This window comes from Nomascus leucogenys, chromosome 15 (genome assembly GCF_006542625.1).
Source record: "Nomascus leucogenys isolate Asia chromosome 15, Asia_NLE_v1, whole genome shotgun sequence".
Taxonomy (NCBI): Eukaryota; Metazoa; Chordata; class Mammalia; order Primates; family Hylobatidae; genus Nomascus; species Nomascus leucogenys.
The window spans coordinates 106,551,293-106,576,454 of NC_044395.1; the positions used below are offsets into that span (position 1 = coordinate 106,551,293).

General features: G+C 54.0%; 1 protein-coding gene across 1 annotated transcript; it reads right to left on the bottom strand.

Moving 5' to 3' along the window:
* Positions 1-910: 910 nt before the first annotated feature.
* On the bottom strand, positions 911-25,155 carry ARHGAP1 (Rho GTPase activating protein 1). The gene is made up of 13 exons (XM_003278955.4): positions 25,047-25,155; positions 20,173-20,354; positions 19,860-19,955; positions 12,258-12,345; positions 5,871-6,002; positions 5,110-5,196; positions 4,828-4,926; positions 4,468-4,575; positions 4,316-4,392; positions 4,034-4,111; positions 3,477-3,605; positions 3,193-3,296; positions 911-3,053 (listed from the first exon to the last, which is right to left on the bottom strand). Exons 2-13 carry the CDS (start codon positions 20,303-20,305, stop codon positions 2,865-2,867), a joined length of 1,320 nt encoding a protein of 439 aa, XP_003279003.1. The 5' UTR covers positions 20,306-20,354; positions 25,047-25,155; the 3' UTR covers positions 911-2,864.
* Positions 25,156-25,162: the final 7 nt, after the last annotated feature.

The following is a 25,162-nucleotide window of genomic DNA, read 5'->3' on the forward strand; positions in this document are numbered from 1 at the left end:
CAGCTGCTGCTGCATGAGGCTGGGGCTATCACACCATTCACCCATGACCACTGCACACTCGCGGTGTTAGATACGATCTACATTTTGTTTTTTTGAGGTAGGGTCTTGTTCTGTCACCCAGGCTGGAGTGCAGTGGTGCAATCACGGCTCACTGCAACCTTGACCTCCAGGGCTCAAGCAATCCTCCCACCTCAGCCGCCTCAGTAGCTGGAATCACAGGCATGTGCCATCACGCTCAGCTAATATTTTTTTCTATTTTTGGTAGACAGGATCTTACTATGTGAGATCTCACTATGTCCAGGCTGGTCTCGAACTCCTGGGCTCAAGCAATCCTCCTGTTTCTGCCTCCCGAAGTGGTGGGATTACAGGTGTGAGCCACGTGCCTGGGGTGTCTGCATTATTTCTGATCCTCAAAGGAACCGTCTTCTGATGAAGCAGCACCACAGGGGTGGTGAGCCAGTGATGATGACTGTTAGCGGTGAGAGCTGGCACGTGAGGGAACGAGGACTCAAACTCTCGTGTGACTCCAGATCCCACACCATTGTCCATCACAGTCCACACCACTTTTCTTCCCCCTGCTTGTCTTAGATAAATCTAAGTTCCCTTCAAACTTCTGGTACCTTCCAGTTGGGAAACAGGAGAGGCCCTGGTCATAGGATGCAGCACATGGTGGCCCACTGGAATGCTGGGGGTACAAACAACGGGAAGGTGGCCGTGGACACCTCCATGCCTAGAAGCTGGTCAGGAAGCTGCCCTCATCACCACTCGAGTGCACAAGATGAGGAAGCGGCAGACGGACTGGGGAGGGGACTTCCTGAGGCCCCATATGTTCCTCTTCCTCCACTGCACCACACCTCCCATCCAGTTTCCAACTTCCACACCCCACTCATTTCCCCAACATCCAGATGGGCAGTTTTGCATCTCCATTTTTATTGAAATACAAAAAGTGCAAACGGTGAAATACATGATTGGTGTGAAGGAAGTCATTAAGTGTGAATGTGAACACTGGATTCACAGTACAAGCGCCCCCTCCCTGGGGTACAGACCAGTCGGGGGCATAAGACCAAATAGATCCAAAAGGCTCCCCAGTGAATGGGGCTGTGAGCGACACTTGATACACAAAGGAGGGCGGAGAGCAGAGCAGCCCTGGCCGAGGCTAGAGACCAAGGGACTGATGAAGAACCAACAGCAGCCCAGGCCCCAGGGGGCTGGATGCGCTGCTGATGGTCTTGGGAGAGCCCAGCGAAGTTATGCCCAGGCCCAGCCTGGCTTGCAGATGGGGCGGGGCTGGTCAGTGAGGATCCCCACAGTACGGGCTCTGGAATTGTCCTCCTTGGCCAAGGTTGTGGGGGCAGGGTCACTGCAGGTACTTCCCTGTACTCCCCAAGGACAAGGCTGCAGGAAGAGGGGTCCCCAGGAAGGAGTGTAATTCTACGAGACAGTGGGAGTGAGAGATCAGCCATCATTGGGGTCGAGGTTCTTTGAAAGACAACAGGGCTGGCCGGGCGCGGTGGCTCACGCTTGGAATCCCAGCACTTTGGGAGGCCGAGGTGGGTGGATCATGAGGTCAGGAGATCGAGACCATCCTGGTCAACATGGTGAAACCCTGTCTCTACTAAAAATACAAAAATTAGCCGGGCATGGTGGCATGCACCTATAGTCCCAGCTACTCAGGAGGCTGAGGCAGGAGAATCACTTGAACACAGAAGGTGGAGGTGTGCCAAGATCATGCCACTGCACTCCAGCCTGGTGACAGAGCCAGACTCCATCTCAGAAAAAAAAAAAAAAAAGGTGGCCCTAGAGCCCCTTAATCCCCTGGGGAAATTGCTAGAACCCACCTATCTGGACTGATCTATCAGCACAATATCTGCCCCTCCTATGGGCACTCTTAGCCTCTACCCCAGCCCCTTTAAGAGTCCCCCAGCTGGAGGAAGGAGCCACACAGATCCTGAGGCACTGAGTCACCTCTGGCTGGGGCAGAGGCCAGTGTGACTCCGTAACAGACAGGTCCACAAGAACCTGAAGGCTGATGATCTGCCCGCGTGGGAAAGGAAGCCAGGAGGGGAGAGGCTGACCTGGCCGGTCACTGATTCCACCGCACACTGTAGCTCTCAGGGGCGGGGAGGTGGAGAGGGAGGTTTCAAGTGGATGCTGGGACACTGAGCCCTGTCATCCAAGTTACCAGTCCTTGCAGAACCAAGGGGTTAGGACGCCCCAGGGGCAGTATCACTCGAGAAAGGCTGACCCAGGATGTGTGGAAGAGAAGGAGGCAGAAAGCAGACACAGGCTCTAGCCCTGTCACTCCTCAGCAGGGGAAATTTCCCAGACTGAGCTGCTGAGGGCAGTACAGGAGCAAGGGTGCTTGCACTCAGGTCTTCATGCAGTGGGACTTCTGCAAAGCAGGGCAGCCTACCAGATGCGGAGGCACCTCAGCTTGGGGTGGTGTCCACACCAAGGAGCTCAGCTGCTCATTCCCGGCAATCAAGAGGGGAGGACTGGCCCCTGCTACCAGCCCAGTCATTTGATTCATCCACAGTTGCCAGGGAAACAGAGGCAGGAAAAAGCAGGAAAGGGGTTACTGGGGCTCAGTCCTTCTCCAGCTGGAAGAGCCAAGCCCAGCTCTGGAGAGCCCAGCAAAAGCCAGGTGTCCAAAGAGGCAGTGAGAAGTGTAAGGCGAAGAAAAACATCTTCTGGTAACAGCGAGGCCGCCAGGGCCGTGAGGCAGGCTGGACAGAGGTGGGGGAGAGCATGCCTGATGGGCGGCTCCAGCATCTCTCTCCAGGGGGCTTCATGGCCCCTGATGCCAGGAGGAAGAGTCCAAACCCAGGCTACCAGAGAAGGGGCTGGTGGGGCAGGGGCCAGGTTCAGAGCCCCCTGGGGTCCGGGCTGGGGAACAGCTCCCCTTGGTGATCCAAAAGGAACTTGGTGAAGGTGTTGATGGGATTAATGGCCTTGAGGGTGATGGCCGCATCCTTGGCCCACAACAAGTTAGGGCCGAAGACAACAGCCAGGTTAGGGTTGGTCATCTTGTTCTGGTCACTGTGTGCAGAAATCTGTGGAGGGAATCAGGGACTGCAGCAGGAAGCCACAGATGCTGCCTCCCACTCCCAGCAACCATGACCAGGGCGCAGAGGAGGCAGCAGCTCCTCCTTCCCCCTCCCTTCACCCCAGAGGCCAAGTCCAAGGTCTCACCTGCACCAGGAAAGCAGTCAGGAAACGAAGCACCTGGTAGTTCTCCTCGGGCAGTGTCTGGAGGACCCGCAGCGTCTCTGGCACCCTCTGGCTTTCATCAATGTCTATGAGGAAAGGAGGCCCGGGTTATAGGGGCCCTGGGCTGGGCTGGTTCAGGACACTCTGACGCAGGCTAGAGGGGAGACCCCCTAGCAGTCTTCCCTGGGAGGCGCCTAGGCCCGAAAGCCTGCAGCGCACCTGCCCCAAGTCCAGCCCCAGGCCCAACAGAAGAGAGGGGGACTCACTGAGGAAGCCCACCACATGGGGGTAGAGGTCAAAGGTGAGCAGGGGCTCAGGAAGCTCCCGGAGGAAGGTCTTGAGGATGACTGCTGGCAGGTGCAGCTCATTGTACTGGTCGAAGTCCACAGGCAGCCCTGGGGTGGGGGCAGCGTGAGAGAAGCTCGGCACAGCCTGAAGGGCAGCACCCATCTGCAGACAACGCAGGCCGCACTGCCTGACTGCCCCTGGACCCTGCAGAAGCCCCTCCTCCCAGGTGCGCCCTCTGACACCTGCCTCCCTCTTCCTCTGTGACCAGAGAACACAGGTTCCGGCCATCTGGGGAAGTGGGGCCTGGCACACCCCACCGTTATTCCTTGCCTCTGAATGTGCCTATATCCAGGACCCGGGAGCCCGACCGATGAGGCAGCAGGCCTGGCAGAAGTGGGACTTATGTGACACCAAGTGCCACGGAGACCTCCAGCAGGAAGAGACTCTGAGACCCTCATTTACAGGGCAGCAGAGGGCAGAGAAGCCCCCTACCAGTCACACACATATGGCCCTGCCACAGCCCAGGGCTGCTCACCCATGTTGTACTTCTGCTGCACTTCCCGGACCACTTGGGTGTTGGCCGACCTCCGGAAGATGCCCTCGGTGGTGAGAGCTGGGAAATAGTAGGGTCTGGTGAGCCTCCGAGCGCTGGGCACCGGCTGGATTCCCTGCCCCTTCTCTGTCTTGGGGTTCTAGGCAGGGCTGGGTGGGGGCGTTGAGGCTTGCAGGACCTCCCTCTGCCCTGCCCAGCAGCTTCCCCAGCTTCCTGAAGGGAGCCGGGAGACCCGGCTGGTGAGGAGGCAGCCCCAGCACTCACCGTGGGCCTGTAAGTAGGCAACAGTCTCCCTGAGCACGATGGGAATGGGCTCCTGCTCTGGATTCTTCTCCTGGAGGCTGCAGGAACGAGGCTGGTGAGCCGGGCCTGCAGCCCTTCCCGCCCCCCGCAGCCCGGCCACCTTTCACACTTACTGCTGCAGCGAGACTCCAAACTGCTGGTTGGGCAGGGGGGGCCGTGGGGGCATGGGCTTGGGGGCTGTCGCGGGGCTCTTCTGTGTGGATTTGAGGAAGTCGTCATATCTGCAGGAGTAGAGGGAGGTGAGTCAGGCCCTGCCTGGCTCTGGAGTCACCAATTCAATCCAGCATCGACCGCGCGGGGTCAGGAGGCTCATCTCATGCGACCTCCGTAACAACTCTGCTTTCCACAGCAGAAAACGGAGACCTGGGAGAGGTCGGGACTCGGGCTTGCCCTGCCCCCCGCGGTCTCTGAATCAGGACACACGTCCTCATTACCCCGGCTTCACGAGCCCCCAGCCGCCGCACCCGCCTCACTTGAGCACTTGGCGAGGGATCCCCAGCTGCTCCAGCTTCACGTGCTCGCTCAGCTCGCTCAGGTAATTCACATAGAAGATCTTCTGCCCGAACTTGAAGCTGTTGGTGGAAGAAAGGGCCTGGGTTGTGGGGGCCCGCTTCCTGTAGCCTCCACCCTCCCCTCAACACCCGCCCAATTCAGACTGAAGTCCGGCCGCACCTGGTGCTCCCCGGGCTGCCCAGCCTCCCAGCTTCAGAATTCCAGGCAAGCCGGGACCACCAGCCCTGCCCGTGGCCGCTCACCTGATGAGGGGCTTGAAGAGGATGAGCAGGGTTTTGATGAACATGGTCGGATGCACGATGTACAAGGCCTTGATGTTCTTCTTGTACCTGCAGAGGCAGAAGGGACAACTCAGGAGCAGGCGTGGTGGGACAGGTGCCACGCTAGGGTCCCAGTGCATACTTTTTTTTTTTTTTTTTTGAGACAGAGTCTCCTTCACCCAGGCTGGAGTGTGGTCTCAGCTCACTGCGGCCTCCACCTCCCGGATTCAAGCTATTCTCCTGACTCAGCCTCCTGAGTAGCTAGGATTACAGGCACCCACCACCGCACCTAGCTAATTTTTGTATTTTTAGTAGAGACGGGGTTTCACCATGTTGGCCAGGCTGGTCTCAAACTCCTGACCTCAAGTGATCCGTCCGCCTCAGCTTCCCAAAGTGCTGGGATTACAGGTGTGAGCCACCGCAGCCAGCCTCAGTGCATACTTTCTGATTTGAACACGCATGGCCAGCATGCGAGGTAAGGGCCATCACTGTCCCATTTTACAGATTAGAAAACAGGAGGCTCAAAGAGGTTAAGTAAAACAAGAGGTCAGAGTGCGAACAAGCTGAGAAACTGGGCTTTAAGCCCAGGGTGATCTGACTACAGATCCTTTACATTGATGTAGACGGCAGCCCCCGCCACCCCCTGCCTTGGAATAAGTTCCTGCCCAAGTGGAGGGCAGCCCGGAAGCTGGCAGAGCCGCTGCCTCTGGATCTGACTGTGCAGGCCCCATGCCCCAACCCACTTGCGGTCAAACTCCCGGTAGGCATCGCGGAGCCAGCTGAGGGAGGGCTTGTTGTCGCTGGTCAGGCCGTGGTGCAGATACAGCAGCGTGTAGTCGTTCTCCACGTACTGGTCCAGGGTGTGCTTCAGGTACCTTCCAGGGAAAAGCCCTGCTCAGGCCTGCCCTGTGCACAGGGGCAGCCCCACGAAGACAGAAAGCAGCCCCAGGAGTCTCCCGCCATGTCACAGCCCCTTCCCCACGGGCCCTCCCTAGCACAGTCTGTTCTGGCTCATAATCAGTCACCAGGTTCCTGTGGAGGAGGCCTAGGGTACAGGCTGGGTGGAGGAATGAGAATAGTAATAACAGCTCTCGGCCGGGCGTGGTGGCTCATGCCTGTAATCCCAACACTTTGGGAGGCTAAGGCGGGTGGATCACCTGAGGTCAGGAGTTCAAGACCAGTCTGGCCAACATGGTGAAACCCCATCTCTACTAAAAATGCAAAAATTAGCCGAGCACGGCCAGGCGCAGTGGCTCACGCCTGTAATCCCAGCACTTTGGGAGGCCGAGGCGGGCGGATCACGAGGTCAGGAGATCGAGACCATCCTGGCTAACACGGTGAAAACCCATCTCTACTAAAAATACAAAAAATTAGCCGGGTGTGGTGGCGGGCGCCTGTAGTCCCAGCTACTCGGGAGGCTGAGGCAGGAGAATGGCGTGAACCCGGGAGGCGGAGCTTGCAGTGAGCCGAGATCCCGCCACTGCACTCCAGCCTGGGCGACAGAGCGAGACTCCGTCTCAAAAAAAAAAAAGCAAAAAAACAAAAAAAATTAGCTGAGCATGGTGGTGCACACCTGTAATCCCAGCTACTCGGGAGGCTGAGGCAGGAGAATTGCTTGAACCCAGGAGGCAGAGGTTTCAGTGAGCAGAGACTGTGGCACTGTACTCCAGCCTGGGTAACAAGAGTGAAACTCGGTCTCAATCATAGTAATAATAATAACAGTTCTCACTCTTGAGCAGGAACTAGATGTCAGGAGGCCAGGAGCCTAACCCGGGCCCGCCTAGGCCTGCAGTGAAAAGGGGAATGATGTTTCCCCTGAATCAGGGATTTCTCTGAATCAATAGTAATGATGACAGTCACCATTTCTCAATATTAAGCTTTTAGTGTCTACCAAGCACTTCACATACATTAGCTCATACCTTGCTTATAACTGAGGCTGATGTAATCCCCATCCCACAAATGAAGGCAATGACCAGAGAGGTTAAGTGCTGATCCAAGGTCACACAGCTTGTGGTAGATCCTGGAAGTGAAGTGTCTAACGCCAAAGCCTTTTTTTTTTCTTTTTTTTTTTTTGAGACAGGGTCTTACTGTCACCCAGGCTGGGGCACAGTGGCGCAATCACAGCTCACCACAGCCTTGACCTCCCAGGCTTAAGCTATCCTCCTGCCTCAGCCTCCTGAGTAGCAGGAACCACAGGTGTGAGCCACCAAACCCGGCTCTTTTTTCTATTTTTTATTTTGTAGAGACAGGTCTCACTATGTTGCCCAGGCTGGTCTTGAGTTCCTGGCCTCAAGCAATCCTCCCACCTCAGCCTCCCAAAGTGCTGGGGGATTACAGGCATGAGTAACTGCACCTGGCCAAAAGCCTGCATTCTTGACCACGGGACAACTTTGCCTTTTACACACGAACTCCAGCGCCGGCGGTAAAACACTGTGCCCATGAGAGGGGATGGGGTGGCCAAAGAGTCACCTGCTCCAGTCACTGGGCCTTTAGTGGACCAAAGAGCCCCAACTCCTCTGGTTCCCTATTATGCTCATGACACGCTACCTGCCAGCTCAGCACAAACGTATACACACCTGGTGTTGAGCACACTGAGAGTTATGGATGGAATGAACAAGAACTGGGGAAAGGGAGGGGAGTGTGTGTAAAGCCCTCTCCCTTTTTTTTTTTTTTGAAATGGAGTTTTGCTCTTGTTGCCCAGGCTGGAGTGCAGTGGCGTGATCTTGGCTCACTGAAACCTCTGCCTCCCAGATTCAAGTGATTCTCCTGCCTCAGCCTCCCAAGTAGTTGGGATTACAGGCATGCGCCACCACGCCCGGCTAATTTTGTATTTTCAGTAGAGACGGGGTTTCTCCATGTTGGTCAGGCTGGTCTCCAACTCCCAACTTCAGGTGATCCGCCCACCTCGGCCTCCCAAAGTGCTGGGATTACAGGCATGAGCCACCGCGCCCGGCCATAGAGCCCTCTTTCTAGTTGGCCAAACAGCTCCTAGGCTCCCACAGGGAAACTACTCCAGGCTGGGAGGCTGGGAGGCTGGGCAGGCAGAATGCCAAGGACTTCCAAGGGGAGGCAGGGAAGGAGAGAAGCCTGGTGAAGTGGCCAGAGCTTGACCTAACCCAGACAGAGTATGCTCAAGACTGGCCCGTGGGTGCCAGGCTGGGCCAGCACAGGCAGGCATGGGGTGGCTGATGCTGGGATCCCCAGTACATGGTCATTTACCCCTTCTCCACACTGAGCACCGCAGTTTACAAAGAGCTGTCGCATAAAGAGATTGCATCAAAAATAGCAAAGATTGTAGTGAAAACAGACACTCTCATCCACTGATGGAGGTTACGGCCTTTTGTAGGGAAATAAAGTGATGTTTATCAGAAGCTATAAAATGCTCATATTCTCTGACCCTGTAAAAATATGTCTAGGAGTTTGTCCTATGGAAATAATCTGAGATGAACGAAACATTTTTGTAGAAGGCTGTTCCTCGTGGCCCATTTTATGATGGGGGAAAAAAAATCTAGTGGCAAGCTAACTGCAACAGCAGGGAATTGGTTAAATCAGCCACGTGACAACCATAAATAGAATAGCTTACAGGACATTTCTGCAGACAGAATGAATCTGTGAAGTCAGATGTCAGAACAGTGGTTATGCCCTTTGCAGGGTGTGAGTGACAGAGATGTGTTCAGTTTTTGAAAATTCACACACTGCACTTATATTTTATTCACTTTTCTGTCAGCATATTAGATGTCCATAAAATGTTTTTTAGAAGATATCTTTGAAGAATATTTAATGCTCAGAAAAAAATGTTATGTAAGATACAAAACCAGGCTGGGTGTGGTGCCTCACGCCTGTAATTCCAGCAATTTGGGAGGCAGAGACGGGCAGATCACCAGAGTTCGGGAGTTCAAGACCAGCCTGGCCAACATGATGAAACCCTCTCTCTACTAAAAATACAAAAAGTAGCTGAGTGTGGTGGTGCACGCCTGTAATCCCAGCTACTCAGGAGGCTGAGGCAGGGGAATCGCTTGAACTCAGGAGGTGGAGGTTGCAGTGAGCCAACAACGTGCCATTGCATTCCAGCCTGGGTGACAGAGCAAGGCTCGGTCTCAAAAAAAAAAAAAAAAAAGACACCAAACTGACTATAGAGTTCCATATACATTATAGAAAAAATAGGAAATGACTACACAAAAATATTAACAGTAACTTTCTCTCTAGGTGGTGGGTGTGTAGGAGACCTTTTTTTTTTTTTCACAGTTGTCTATATATGTTTTTATTTATAGCTACGTATATTTTTCTGAACTCTCTAAATTATAATACTTTTAAAATATACACAATGGATTTCATGTATATTCCTTTTTTTTTTTTGAGACAGTTTCACTCTTGTTGCCCAGGGTGGAGTGCAATGGCATGATCTTGGCGCACTGCAACCTCCACCTCCTGGGTTCGGGTGATTCTCCTGCCTCAGCCTCCTAAGTAGCTGGGAATACCGGCGCACGCCACTACACACGGCTAATTTTGTATTTTTAGTAGAGACAGGGTTTTGCCATGTTGGTCAGGCTGGTGTTGAACTCCTGACCTCGTGATCCACCCACCTTTGCCTCCCAAAGTGCTGAGATTACAGGTGTGAGCCACCGCGCCAGGTCGTATGTTCTTATCTAATGCCCACAATAGCCCTGGGAGGTGGGCACAAGTCTCTCTCTTTTTTTTTTTTTTTTTTTTTTTAAGACAGAGTCTTGCTCTGTCGCCCAGGCTGGAGTGCAGTGGCGCGATCTCGGCTGACTGCAACCTCTACCTCCCGGGTTCAAGCAATTCTCTTGCCTCAGCCTCCTGAGTAGCTGGGACTACCGGCGCACGCCACCATGCCCAGATAATTTTTGTGTTTTTAGTAGAGATGAGGTTTCACCATGTTGGCCAGGATGGTCTCAATCTCCTGACCTCATAATCCACCCGCCGTGGCCTCCCAAAGTGCTGGGATTAGAGGCGTGAGCCACCGTACCCGGACTTTTTTTTTTTTTTTTTTTTTTTGAGATGGAGTCTCGCTCTGTCACCCAGGCTGCGGTGAAACGGCATGATCTGGGCTCACTGCAATCTCCTCCTCCCAGGTTCAAGCAATTCTCCTGCCTCAGCCTCTTGAGTAGCTGGGATTATCTTGAGTAGCTGGGATTACAGGCACGCGCCACCACGCCTGGCTAATTCTTTTATTTTTAGTAGAGACAGGGTCATGTTGGTCAGGCTGGTCTCGAACTGCTTATCTTGTGATCCACCCACCTTGGCCTCCCAAAGTGCTGGGATTACAGGCGTGAGCCACTGGGCGCCCAGCCACAAGTCTCATTTTTACAGGGCTTGGAAAAGACCTGCCCCAAGGCATGCAGCTAGCAAGAGGTGCAGAGCTGAAGTTCAATGTGTCTTCTGAATTTCATTCCAAGCTTCAGGCACTTTCTTTTTTTTTTTTTTTTTTTTTTTTTGAGACGGAGTCTCACTCTGTCGCCCAGGCTGGAGTGCAGTTGTTCAATCTCGGCTCACTGCAAGCTCTGCCTCCCGGGTTCATGCCATTCTCCTGCCTCAGCCTCCTGAGTAGCTGGGACTACAGGCCCCGCCACCACACCCGGCTAATCTTTTTTTTTTTTTGTATTTTTAGTAGAGACGGGGTTTCACCATGTTAGCCAGGATGGTCTCGATCTCCTGACCTCATGATCCACCCGCCTCGGCCTCCCAAAGTGCTGGGATGACAGGCGTGAGCCACCGTGTCCAGCTGCTTCAGGCACTTTCTATTTCAACCTCCGGGATCTGAGTGGACAGCTGGGAAGAGCCATATCTGAGATAATCTGACTGAAAATGGGACAAAGTGCTTCATGATGGAAGCACCCTGCTGCCCTCAGCAGGGACTGTGACCAGGACAGAAGTGATGGAGGACAAGCAGCAGCTGATGTCGAGGACTTCCTGAAGCCAAGGACGCCCCGGGGTAGGTGTGGCCTTCCCCAGCAAGCTGTCTCCTGAAAACCAGGTGCTTTCCACCCCTGTCCACCGACTTCCTCCCACTTCACTTATTATCTGGGCAGGAGGCTGTCACCTGGTACATCAGACACAGAAACAACTAGAGAAAAGGCCATGTGCCCCAACCAGCCCCAGGCCAAGCTCTTGCCCATTCTGGCTGGGCCGCGCGGCGGGCTTGGACAAGGCTCTGCCTGCCTTGTCTGAAGAGCAGTGGGAAGAGGGTTCAGAAGGCCAGAGAGAAAGAACTCTTAGATGGCGCTGGAAGACTCGGCCTGTGGCCCTGGCTTGCCAGGACTGGCTGAGACTCCAAATTCAGGCCCTTCCCCTTCTGCCGCTGCCCTCTGGGTCTGTCCCTAAGTCCACACCTCCTCCTGCTCGCACGCAACCATTCAGGATCTCAAATAGCTGCTTGGGACAGTGCCAGGATTTTACATTTCAGAGAGTGCTTCAAACTGGTCAGGAAAAAAAAGCATCTTTCTAAAATTTGCCGAGAAAACAGAAAGAAGGGCAAGATGGTCTCACTCTACTACACACCCCGAGGACAGCAGCAGGAGGTGAGTTTGCTCACCTGTGGGCCCAGAGCTGGCTCAACCATAAATGGGTCTTTCAAGCCTCGGCATTCAACCAGCCTTCAGACATGAATCAGGACGTGTCTGGACCGGCCAGAGCTATTACATATGTTTGGCTCCCAGAACCCACATCGGTACAGAAACCACTGACACCAAAGGCACAAAATAAGACAACACTAATGAGTTCTATAAACGATAAACAACTGCAACCATCTCAGAAACACCATAGGATTGTAACAGTCAATCTTCACATCTGGACAAAAGTCCTTCCTTTTCATGTGCTGTTTCTCACTCCTACAAGGAAAGAGGCCTATATTATTATCCCTTTTGAAAGGTAAGGAAAGCGAGGCTTAAAGATGCTTACCAAGGTCACCCAGCTTCAATAACTAGAAACTAGGTCTGACTCCTCGTCCAGTGCTCTCCCCTAAATATAAACCAGCTCCTTCATGAGAAGAGGGGAGGCATTAAGGCAGGTGGCCTAGCACACACAGGCAGGGAGGGACAGTGAAGAACGTGGCATTAGGCTACAGTGGGGATCTGGGCAAAGCCCCAGCGCACTTCCCGGCAGGTACTCACCCCAGGAGCTTGCTGTGGTCGAGCTGGTGGCTGGGAGGCATTCGGCAGGCACTAAACACAATGATCTTCCGCCCATACTTGTCATCTCCTAGGTGTGGAGAAAGATGGAGCGCAGTGGGTTGAAGGGGAACCAAAAGAAGTGGGGTGAGGAACTTAAAGGGGCCAGGCCTGCTGATCTGAGCCAGTTACCACATGCAGACAGACCTCCGGGCAGCCTCCTGCACGCAAGGGTGTGCCACTGAAGAGAGGGACAGCTTGCTTTCAGGGCTACTGAGCTGGGGTATTAAAAAAAAAAAAAAGTGGGCTGGGCGCGGTGGCTCACGCCTGTCATCCCAGCACTTTGGGAGGCCGAGGCGGGCGGATCACGAGGTCAGGAGATCGAGACCATCCTGGCTAACAGGCCGAAACCCCGTCTCTACTAAAAATACAAAAAAATTAGCCGGGCGTGGTGGTGGGCGCCTGTAGTCCCAGCTACTCGGAGAGGCTGAGGCAGGAGAATGGCGTGAACCCGGGAGGCGGAGCTTGCAGTGAGCCAAGATCGTGCCACTGCACTCCAGCCTGGGCGACAGAGCGAGACTCCATCTCAAAAAACAAAAAAACAAACCAAAATTAAAGAAAAGAGGTGGGGGTCTCAATGTGTTGCCCAGGCTGTTCTTGAACTCCTGGCTTCAGGTGATCCTCTCACCTCAGCTTCCCAAGTAGCTGAGGCTACAGGTGTGCACCACTGCACCCAGCTTATTACTAGAATTATGGACGACGCTGGCTCTGATTGACTTCTGTAGGTTTCTAAGCATTCTATCCTTTCTCATTAAGATATTCTAGGGCCCCCACCAACCCTTAAGACTCAACGCAGGCTTAATCGCCTCCTGGAAACCCGTGTCCTTGCCCTCTTTCCCCAGACAGGTTAGCCGCCCCTTTTCATGGCTCCCAGCATAAACCGTCACCCATCACTGTCCTGACCCTTCACTCTTCCGTAGAATTGTTTATGTACCTGTCTCCCTGACAGGCTTGTGAGCAGCTCAAAGACAGAGGCTGTGTCTCACTGTCTTTGTTTGTTCTTTTTCTTTTTTTACTCCTGGCAAGCTGTGATTTTTTTTTTTTTTTTTTTTTTTTTTAAGAGACAGGGTCTCGCTCTGTCGCCCAGGCTGGAGTGCAGTGGCACAATTGTAGCTCACTGCAGCCTTGAACTCCTGGGCTCAAACACTCCTCCTGCTTTAGCCTCCCATGTCCTGAGTAGCTAGGACTACAGGCACATGCCATCCCAGCTGCTTAATTAAAAACAATTTTTTGAGACAGGATCTTGCTATGTTGCCCAGGCTAGTCTTGAACTCCTGCCTCAGCTTTCCAGTAGCTGGGATTACAGTTGCGTACCACGGCCCCTGCAGTCTCCAGTGCTGGTCCAGTGTCTGGCGCATGGCAGGTATTCAATACGTTTTAAACTATGGGATGTCTGGTTCTAGTTATATTTCTGTGTTTGTTCTTTTTTCTTTTTCTTTCTTTTTTTTTTTTTTTTTTTTTAAGATGTAGTCTTTATCATCCAGGCTGGAGTGCTGTGGAGTGATCTGGGCTCACTGCAACCACCACCTCCTGAGTTCAAGAGATTCTCCTGCCTCAGCCTCCCAAGTAGCAGGGACTACAGGCAGGTGCCAGCACACCAGGCTAATTTTTTTTTTTTTTTTTTTTTTGAGATGGAGTTTTGCTTGTTACCCAGGCTGGAGTGCAATGGCGCGATCTCGGCTCACTGCAACGTCTGCATCCCGGGTTCAAGCAATTCTCCTGCCCCAGCATCCTGAGTAGCTAGGATTCAGGCATACCCCACCACACCCAGCTAATTTTTGTATTTTTAGTAGAGACAGGGTTTCACCATGTTAGCCAGGCTGGTCTCCAACTCCTGACCTCAGATGATCTGCCCGCCTCAGCCTCCCAAAGTATTGCAATTGTAGGCATGAGCCACAGTGTCTGGCCTCTGTGTTTGTTCTTGATTATGCTTTGGTTATGGGTCAGACTGCTTCAGACAGTGAGTTTCCCAAAGCTCAGGACAGAACGTCTCCAGATTTGCAAGCAGAGAATCCTCTACCAGCCTGTCTGCAGAGGAGGTGCAGCTCCATCCCGGCAGGTCTGTTTTGAAGGACCAGGTGGTACCTGCTCTCTTTCATACCCTAGCCTAGATCCTGAGGTGCTGAGATCCCGGAGGCCAGCTGGGGGTGGCTCTGGGGCTATGTGCCTGCTCTGATTCACTTCCCACTGGCTCTGACAGTGGAAGGAAAAGCAGACTGGCAGGGGCCAGGGACAAAGGGTTAGACTGGCAAGCCCAGTCTCACTACAGTCTGGAGCTTCAGAAACCCCCCGAGATGCCTACCACCAGCCTGGGGAGAGGGGGCCTCATCTGCCTACCTCCTTCTAAGCAGAGGAAATAAGCAGGATATGGGGGAAATGCTCGAGGACCATGGGGGCTACCAAAAGAATCTTTCCTTCCAGCCCATGAGTCCCCGCACCTCACATCTGCACCGGCAGCAAGGCAGGCCTCATTGGCTGGCAGATTTGAGGATTCAGCCAGGGCAGAAAGTCTGTGAGGCCCCTGGGTCTAAAATTTAAGAGGTAGCAACTGGTTAGGGAAGCTGTTGTGGGGAGGCCTGGAGGCCTGTGGTGCCTCCTTCTCAGCTGGCTACAGCACTTTGTAAGTGGGAAGCTTTGGGTTCTGAACCAGGGCTCCACCAATGTGCTCAGCACACACAGCACCTCCATGATGTTATATGACAAATATTACAAGGATGTGCACTTTTTTTTTTTTTTTTTGAGACAGTCTCACTCTGTCGCCCAGGCTGAAGTGAAGTGGCGTGATCTCAGCTCACTGCAACCTCTACCTCCTGGGTTCAAACAATTCTCCTGCCTCAGCCTCCTGAGTAGCTGGGATTACAGCCAGCTAATTTTTTTTTTTTTTTTTGAGACAGAGTCTCGCTCTGTTGCCCAGGCTGGAGTGCAGTGGCGTGATCTCCGCTCACTGCAAGCTCTGCCTCCCGGGTTCACGCTATTCTCCTGCCTCAGGCTCCCGAGTAGCTGGGACTACAGGTGCCCGCCACCATGCCCGGAAAATTTTTTGTATTTTTAGTAGAGACGGGGTTTCACCGTGTTAGCCAGGATGGTCTCGATCTCCTGACCTCATGATCTGCCCACCCTGGCCTCCCAAAGTGCTGGGATTACAGGCGTGAGCCACCGCACCCGGCCTTAAACCCAGCTAATTTTGTATTTTTAGTAGAGACGGGGTTTCTCCGTGTTCATCAGGCTGGTCTCGAACTCCTGACCTCGTGATCCACCAGCCTTGGCTTCCCAAAGTGCCAGGATTACAGGTGTGAGCCACTGCTCCTGGCCGCACTTTTTTTTTTCAGTCAAAGAGATCCCCCCCTATCCTGGGGATACCTTTCATAGTTGCAAAGTGGACTGTGACCAGTTTTAAGAACCACTTCGGCCGGGTGCGGTGGCTCACACTTGTAATCCCAGCACCTTGGGAGGCCGAGGTGGGCGGATCACGAGGTCAGGAGATCGAGACCATCCTGGCTAACACGCTGAAACCCCGTCTCTACTAAAAATACAAAAAAATTAGCCGGGCGTGGTGGCGGGCGCCTGTAGTCCCAGCTACTTGGAGAGGCTGAGGCAGGAGAATGGCGTGAACCCGGGAGGCGGAGCTTGCAGTGAGCCGAGATCGCGCCACTGCACTCCAGCCTGGGCGACAGAGTGAGACTCCGTCTCAAAAAATAAAAAAAAGAACCACTTCACTAGACTGTAACCTTTTTTTTTTTTTTCTTTGAACCAAGATCTTGCTCTATCACCCAGGCTGGAGTGCAGTGGTGCAATCATAGCTCACTGCAGCCTCCAACTCCTGGGCTGAAAAGATCCTCCCACCTCAGCCTCCCAAGTAGCTAGGACTACAGGCACAGGCTACCACACCTGGCTAATTTATTATTATTTTTGTAGAGACAGGGTTTCACTATGTTGCCCAGGCTGGTCCTAAACTCCTGGCCTCAAGCAATCCTCCCACCTCACCTTCCAAAGCACTGGGATTACAGATTACTGCGCCACCATGCTCAGCTGGCTGTTAGCTTCTTTTTTTTTTTTTTTGAGATGGAGACTTGCTGTGTCGCCCAGGCTGGAGTGCAGTGGCGTGATCTCGGCTCACCACAACCTCTGCCCCCTGGGTTTATGCCATTCTCCTGCCTCAGCCTCCCAAGTAGCTGGGACTACAGGTGCCCACCACCATGACCGGCTAATATTTTTTGTATTTTTAGTAGAGATGGGGTTTCACCGTGTTAGCCAGGATGGTCTCGATCTCCTGACCTCGTGATCCGCCCACCTTGGCCTCCCAAAGTGCTGGGATTACAGGCGTGAGCCACTGCGCCCGGCCTGGCTGTTAGCTTCTTGAAGGAGGGGAGGTGTGTTTTTCCTTACTGAATCCCTAATGCGGACTACAAGTCTCATTTCAGGGTTCTTTTTTTTGTCACCCAGGCTGGAGTGCAGTGGCGCGATCTCCGCTGACTGCAACCTCCGCCTTCCGGGTTCAAGTGATTCTCCTGCCTCAGCCTCCTGAGCAGGTGGGATTACAGGCACATGCCACCACGCCTGGCTAGTTTTTTTTTGTATTTTTAGTAGAGTTTCGCCATGTTGGCCAGGCTGCTCTCAAACTCCTGGCTTCAAGTGATCCACCCACCTCGGCCTCCCAAAGTGTTGTTTCAGGATTCTGTGAATGTACACTGAATGAAGCCAGGATGAAGATGTGGGTAAAAAGGGGGTCGGTCAGATGGTGAGATTCCCAGATAGGCAAGGAATGAGAGGATGGGCAACACTAGGTCTAGCCACTGCCCTCCAGCTTCCTGGAGTGGGGGTCCCAATGCCCAAGTCCTTGGGTAGCTTAGTATTTGCCAGCAGACAGGGCAGCTGCTGCTACAAGGAGCACATGGAAAGAAGCTCAAAACTCCCCCTCCTAATCTCAGATCAGAGCCAACTTCTGCCCAGGAGCTTTTCAATTTTTTTTGAGACGGAGTCTTGCACTGTCGCCTGGGCTGGAGGGCGGTGGCATGATCTTGGCTCACTGCAAGCTCCGCCTCTCAGGTTCAAGTGATTCTCCTGCCTCAGCCTCCCAAGTAGCTGGGATTACAGGCACCTGCCACCACGCCCAGCTAATTTTTTTTTTTTTTTCAATTTTTAGTAGAGACGGGGTTTCACGATGTTGGCCAGGCTGGTCTCGAACGTCTGACCTTGTGATCCACCCGCCTTGGCCTCCCAAAGTGCTGGGACTACAGGCTTGGGCCAAGGGCCTGGCCCTGCCCAGGAGTTTTAAAGACAAAGGAGCTGGCAGCTCTAGTGTCTCCAGAGCACTGGGGAGAAGACTCAATGAGGAGGGAGGGGCAGCATTTGTGCAAAGCACCAGGGAGAGACAAGCTGCCTGAGAAGGAGGCCTCTGCGTTCCCCAGATACCAATCAGGAACTCTCCCAGGGTGGCCCTGGAGTTAATCAGCAACAGGTCTCCCCAGGCATTCTGGGCCCCCTCAAACCAGCCCCCCCAACAACCGGACCAGCAGGCCTGGGACCTGGGAGGTAGGGCTGGGCTGGCGGAACCAGTCATGTGCTACAGCCAGCTCACACATTTGTTAAGCAGTTCAATTGTCAGGAATTTTGCAAGCCAGTTGACATCATGTTGGTAGCTAGAGATCTGGGAGGTAGAAACTGCAAACGCCACAAATCATGGCCTTTTTTCCCCTCTCCAGAGAGCCATTTACCAGCACACCACTGGAAAGAACCCACTGGGACTGAGCCAAATCTGACCCTGGGGCATGACAACTATTCCCGGCAGGGAGAGTTGGGCTGCAGGGGAGCTGAGGCTATAACCCACCCTCCCTTCCTACAACGGCTTCTCCCGGACATCTCCACGGTCTCATCAAATGAGTGCCTGGTGATGCCAATCCAGCCTCCTCTCAGCAATCAGGGAGGCACATCCACGGGGACACCATCACCCAGAAGGTCCCTGAGCCTCTGAAGGTCAGAGGCCATTGCCCAAGGCCAGACCCTCCCGCAAGCTCCTTTCCCTTTGGGGCCTGGGTGTGTCCCCACACAGCCTCCCCCACCCCCATCCTACCTCCCATAAATCTGCTATTTCTGACTCCCAGGCACCACCAGCTCCCAGCTCCCCAGGGTGGGGCTGCAATTAAGCTAGTCCCATCTGGCCTCCACCGAGAGCGCTTCCTGATCCACAGCCCCAGAGATCGCAGTCCAGAGAGGACAAGCACAGAGAGCCAGGACGGACACCTACCTGGCTGGGCCCCCTCAGGCTCATCACAGTCTGGGGAAATAGAAGCAAATTGCAGCTCTGTGCAGGGGATGTGGGGAAGCAGGTGTCACCCACGGAGGTGGGGAAGGGCAGGCTCCCCCAGCTCTGCCTTGACCAAACAGGCCAGGATGATGTCAGGACAGAGACTCCTTCATATCAGGTACCCCCCAGACTCCAGTCAAGTTCAGAACCTTCAGGGTGACTTTCCTGTGCCCAATTCAGGACCAGACTGGGGAAAAGACTCTGCAGGGGGCGAGTGAGGCCAGAGCCAAGGCCCTGAACCCACACCAGGGCAGGCGCTAAGAATACAAACGCCATGGAAACACCTTTGACGTTCGGGGCAATCCTCTCACCTGCCCCCTCCCTCTCCAAGCCGGACAGGCTTCTTCCAGGGCCGGTGTCCGCCAGGTTCTCCTTGCCCACGCCAATGCCTCACAGCAGGGCCATGCTGCCACCCTGCTTATGAATGCCTGGCCTCACCAGCGAGGATGGACAAATGTTTGGGAAAAGACAAAGGATCCTAGATTCTAGCTGCTCCTTCTAAAGTGGGGCCCTAAGGGCAGCAACCACCTCATCGGCCTGACTCCCCGGCTCCTGGTTTCTTCTGGGTCCCCCGTTATGAACAGGAGGGAGGGAGCTCCCTGAGACAGAGACCTAAGCGGGGCTCTGTACCCATTCTCAGCAGGACAGCATATCTGCCAGGAACCTGGTGCTCCAGGGAGCCATGTGCCCCCTCCCCGTTTCTGGAAAGAGGCTCTGCCCATTCCAGACTTCCCTAGGGCTACGATTTCCCAGGAAGGACTGGCATTCCTCATCCTCCCCAGTAACTGATGGGGTGGAAAAGCCAACATTAGGGTGGAGGGGTAGGAGGGGAATAGAACGAGGGGAAGGGAGGGCTACTTATTCAAGGCCAACTGTGTTCTGGCTCTGGGCTAGGCCCTGACATGCATTCATTATTGTAACCCACAAGGAAGAAATTAGAGTTCAGAGAGCAGAGCTGGAGATCAAACCCAGGGCTTTCTGACTTCAAAGCCACTAGGCCACATGGCTCCCCACATGCCCCCTGCAAGTGGAGACAACGGGGCCATAGGTCAGGAGGTGGCTGCAGGTGAGCACATCAGATGGCAATCACGAGTCTGCGCTTTTAAAGAACAGTGCATGTGCTCAGGAGCGCCAGGACCAGGGGACAGACTGCAGAGAGGCCCTTCCCCTGTGGTGTGAAGGGCTGACTTCCTGAGGCCAGGAGCTCTGAGGGTTAGGAAAATAGTGTTGGGTGTGCTCACCTGCCACCTCTACGATCTGGTGCCGGGCGATGTCATAGTAGGGGTCATCCCACTTCAGGTGTGTGACAGGTTCTGGGGAGCTGCTTTTGGAGTCATCTGAGGAACACAGCAGGGTCAGGGGACAAGCCAGGGGGCTGGCACCATGCTCTGCCCTAGAGGCATGCTCTCTGGCCCTTCCCCCAGTAAGGCCTGTGCTCCCAGCCCAGACCTGGGACTGTTCTGCCCCATCCTGCCCTCCTGGCATCTCCCTTCAGCAGTAGGAGTGTGCCCCCTCTAAAGCGCCTGGAGCTGCCTGAGACCAGACACAGCCCACCTGACTTGGGGAAGTCAGGCATTTCATCCGAGGGCCAGTTCTTCTCATCGATGGAGGCCAGCTTCAGCTGGTTCAGAGCCTCGCTGGTGTCATCCAAGGTCAGATCATCCTGCAGCTCTGAGAGTGGATCCATGGCCAAGCCTGTCCCCGACAGCCTTGCCCTGCAGAACCTTAAGAGAAACCTGGGAGAGAGGAGGACAGGTGGCAGGTCAGTGACCTGCTCTTTTCACCTTCTGCGACCTCCACCACGTGCCCTCCTGCCCCCACCCTTCCCTCTCCCAGGCTCCCTGTCCCGATTCCTCAACACTCCTTAACCCCGCCAAGAGCTCCACGTAGCTCTGGATTCTCCTGGCTCCGTGGCTCAGGCGTGTTGCCAGAAAAGGCAGCTGGGGCAGAGGATGGCACCGCTCAGTGCCTCCCTCCAGGCCCTGCAGCTGGGGAGGGAAGAGCTGTGCCAGGTTCTGTGTCGCCTGCCACCCAGCTGGCTCAGTGATGCAGTCCCAGCTGTAGAGGGCAGAGGTCCACGCCCCTCTCCTCAGGAGACCTGGACACAGAAGCCTCCCAGGCTCTAGCAGTTACAGGGGTAGAAATGTTGTTAAGAATCTAAGGAACATACTGGGCACCATGGCTCATGCCTGTAATCCCAGCACTTTGGGACGCCAAGGTGGGCCGATCACCTGAGGTCAGGAGTTCAAGACCAGCCTGGCCAACATGGTGAAACCCCATCTCTACTAAAAATACAAAAAAATAGCTGGGCATAGTGGCAGATGCCTGCAATCCCAGCTACTCAGGAGGCTGAGGCAGGAGAATCACTTGAACCCAGGAGGCGGAGGTTGCAGTGAGCCGAGATCGCGCCATTGCACTTTCAGCCTAGGTGACAGAGCAAGACTCCGTCTCAAAAAAAAAAAAAGGCTATGGCTGAGGGGCCCAGCTGGGCTTGCTCCAGGACAGGAACTAGCAGCAGGGGATGTGGAATCGCCTGCCAGTCACTGCAGACAGTCTGCAGGCTCCTAGGGGCATCCAAGCCCACTCTTACTCTGCGGGGCGCTCCTGACGCCAGTTTCAAGGTGGAAAGGTCGACAGCCCTAAGGATTGGAGGGCGCAGATGGGAAAGGGGGATGCTCGTGATGTCTGGGGTGCTGAGATGAGGAGGTGACCAGCAGAACAGCAGCTCCAGCAGGCACAAGGCAGAGTGGACCACCAAGCTGGGTTTCTGCAGGTCTGGAATCTGGCCAGAAGGCTGCAGCCACATGCAAATTGGGGGTAGGCACCTCTGCCTTCAGCCCTAATGGGCAGCAACTCCCCCTCCTGCCACAAGCTCCCCACATGAGGGAGGGCAGTTTTTGGTTCAACCTATGCAGTCTAACCCCAGGGAAGAGGCTGCTCCATGTCCAGCTGCATTCCTGGAGCCCCAAAACTGACATATATGGTCAGAGAATCAGCAGGGCAGATAAGGAGAGCAGACAAGCCCTGGGGGTGGGCAGGAAGAAGAGGGGGAGAGCTGCCATCCCGGAGCCACAGACTCTGGGCTCTGAGGCCACTTGACAACCTCCTGCACACATCGCATCACAGCCAAGGGCCCTGGATGGTGAGCCCTCTCCCTGTGCCTAGCAACAGCCACCCTATCACCAGGGCAACCACATGGATTGAGTGGTAACGCTATTTCATGCTCCCAAGCCAAAACCAACCAGCCAAAACGGCCCGAAAAAACCCTCTTCTTCCTCTCCCTCTCCCTGTCCCCTGCCCTCATCCACTACCCCTGGTTACCACCAAAATATAATCCCTTCCCAAGAACACAGAGAAGGATGATCCCTCACGGTCAGGAATGCATTTCTCTGAGTGACGCCAAAGCCCAGCTCCCTCACTCCCCTTCAGCCTTCAACCCTTCAACCCTTCAATATCTACATGCTCTTCCTGCCATCCAGCCCGGAGGCTGTGGGAGCTGCTCCCCATAGCGACCTCCAGCTGGGTAATAAAGACAGAATCCAGCTCAAAGCAACCCCCTCCAGGCCACAGCCTTCTCTCCACCCTTTCTATTCAGCCTGTCACTGCCCAGGGACCAGGGGCTGCTTCAGCCCCACCTACACCTATCCCAGAGACGTCTTTCTGCACACAGTAGGTGCTGATGCCATGAAATGATAAGGTAGTATAGAGAGCTCGATTATCATCCTGCCTAAGCCAGTGAGCTGCAAAGATGCTGAGCAAGTCCTTTGCCTACTTGGGCCTAAATTTCCTCCTCTGTAGCGGCAACGGCGCCTCCCAGAAATATAATTCTCCAGTATTCAGAAATACTTTGTGCTGCAGTGAACAACAGGATTAGAAGGAGCAGCCGGGGCCGGGCGCGGTGGCTCACGCCTGTAATCCTATCACTTTGGGAGCCCAAGGTGGGTGGGTCACTGGAGGTCAGGAGTTCGAGACCAGCCTTGCCAACATGGTGAAACCCCATCTCTATAAAAAAAAATAGCTGGGCATGGTGGTGGGTGCCTGTAATCCCAGCTACTCAGGTGGCTGAGGCAGGAGAATCACTTGAACCCAGGGGGTGGAGGTTGCAGTGAGCTGAGATCACGCTACTTCACTTCAGCCTGGGCGAAAGAGCAAAACTCCGTTTCAAAAAAAAAAAAAAAGGAGCAGCTGGGAGCTGGGGTAGATGTGCAGGAGGGAGAAGGACACCATCTAAAAGGGAGCTGAACTTGAACTTCACCTCTTTTCCAGTGACTGCTCTTCTATGCTGTCAGTTCTTCCAGACGTCACCTCCCTCAACCTCCCCACATAACCTCCTTTCCCAGCATAACTAAGCCCAGTGGTTCCCATCTCCCAGTCAACTGGCCCTTCCCACCACCACCAACCCACAGCTGTTACCTTCTCTGAGCCCGGAAGTTAAACTCCCATTCAGTGGGAGGGTGAGGAAGCTAGCACAGGGATATTCTAACATCAAGTAGTAGAAATGAAGTATCCTGCCTGTTTAAGACACCAGCCACCCACAAGCCTGCTCTACTCTGTGCAAAATACACCCAACTCTGAGATTAATTTTTCCATTCTCAGCAGGTAAACCTTTTTTTTTTTTTTTTTTTTTTTTTTTGAGACGGAGTCTCGCTCTGTCGCCCAGGCTGGAGTGCAGTGGCGCAATCTCGGCTCACTGCAAGCTCCGCCTCCCGGGTTCACGCCATTCTCCTGCCTCAGCCTCCCGAGTAGCTGGGACTACAGGCGCCCGCCAACACACCCGGCTAATTTTTTGTATTTTTAGTAGAGACAGGGTTTCACTGTGTTAGCCAGGATGGTCTCGATCTCCTGACCTCGTGATCCGCCCGCCTCGGCCTCCCAAAGTGCTGGGATTACAGGCTTGAGCCACCGCGCCCGGCCTTCTCAGCAGGTAAACCTTTACAAAAATCTTAAGGATCACCTTAGGCAATCACTTTTAGGAAGTTGTAGACTTTTCTGAAATTGGTAACATGTGTGAACTTTTTCCCTAAGAAAAGTTAGGAGATGTATGCAATTTTAAGAGGTTCATACACCTTCTGAGAATCACTGTTTAAGAACTTCTGGTCTATTCAGAATAACACCTGATATATGGTAGATGCTATCATTTGTTGAATGAACCAATTAATTCATCTCCTAAGTAAAGAAGGGAACCCACACTTGTTGAGGGCCTATATAGGACCATGAACTGGGGACACAAACTCAATCTCACAATAGCACTGATGAGGCATGTTCTACTAAGCCCATTTTACGGTGAGGAAAGAGAGGACCAGCCGGGCACGGTGGTTCCTGGCTGTAAACCCAGCACCTTGGGAGGCCAAGGCGGGCAGATCACAAGGTCAGGATTTGGAGACCAGCCTGACCAAGATGGTGAAACCCCATCTCTACTAAAAATACAAAAATTAGCTGGGTGTGGTGGCGCGCGCCTGTACTCCCAGCTACTTGGGAGGCTGAGGCAGAAGAATCACTTGAACCCGGGAGGCAGAGGTTGCAGTGAGCCGAGATCACGCCACTGCACTCCAGCCTGGGCAACAGAGTGAGACCCCGTTTAAAAAAAAAAAGAAAAGAAATCATATTCTCAATGTTGGAATCGGCCTCCCAGTTGCAAATCCCACCACAATACAACAGCAATTACAACTCTCAACTACAATTATGTTTGCATAGAGCTTCACGGTTTACAAAGCCCTGGTTACGTTTTGCAATTATCCTATTTCACAGATTAAGAAGTTGAACTGAGGCCGGGCGCAGTGGCTCACGCCTATAATCCCAGCACTTTGGGAGGCGGAGGCGGGAGGACCACGAGGTCAGGAGTTCGAGACCAGCCTGGCCAACATGGTGAAACTCTGTCTCTACTAAAAAATACGAAAATTAGCCGGGCGTGGTGGCGGACGCCTGTAATCCCAGCTACTCAGGAGGCTGAGGCAGGAAAATCGCTTGAATCCGGGAGGCGGAGGTTGCAGTCAGCCAAGACTCCAGCCTGGGCAACAAGAGTGAAACTCCGTCTTAAAAAAATAAATAAGTTGAATTGAAAGCGTGGCCTAATAAGTGGCAAGGAGGAATACTTCCCCCAAATTTCTTGTTCTTAGTGCTTTGCCAGATCAGATCTGGGAGATTTCCCCCCTCCCGCCGGCTTGCTGGATGACAGCGATCAGGCCTGGACTGTGCCCTGGGGAAGGCAGGAAGAAGACAGTGAAAATGATTAAGTCCTCTTATTGCAGGCGCCAAAAGGGGGAGAAACCCTGCAGGAAGGCCAGGCCTCTGAGCCCAATTCCGCCCCCGTTCCCCTCCTCGGATCTGCTCGGGTCCTCCCCATACGGACCCCATCCCTTCGGAAGACCTGGCCGGCTCCTTTCCTTTCCCCATCCCCACCCAGGGAGACCCCGCGCCCAGCAGCTCACCGCGCTCGGGAACTGCTCCCTCTGCCACGCCTGTCAAAGCTCGGCAAACATCCGGCTCCGAGGTGGAACGGGAACCGCCCCCTCCCGCTCTCTTCTATCCCCAACCATTTCCGCCA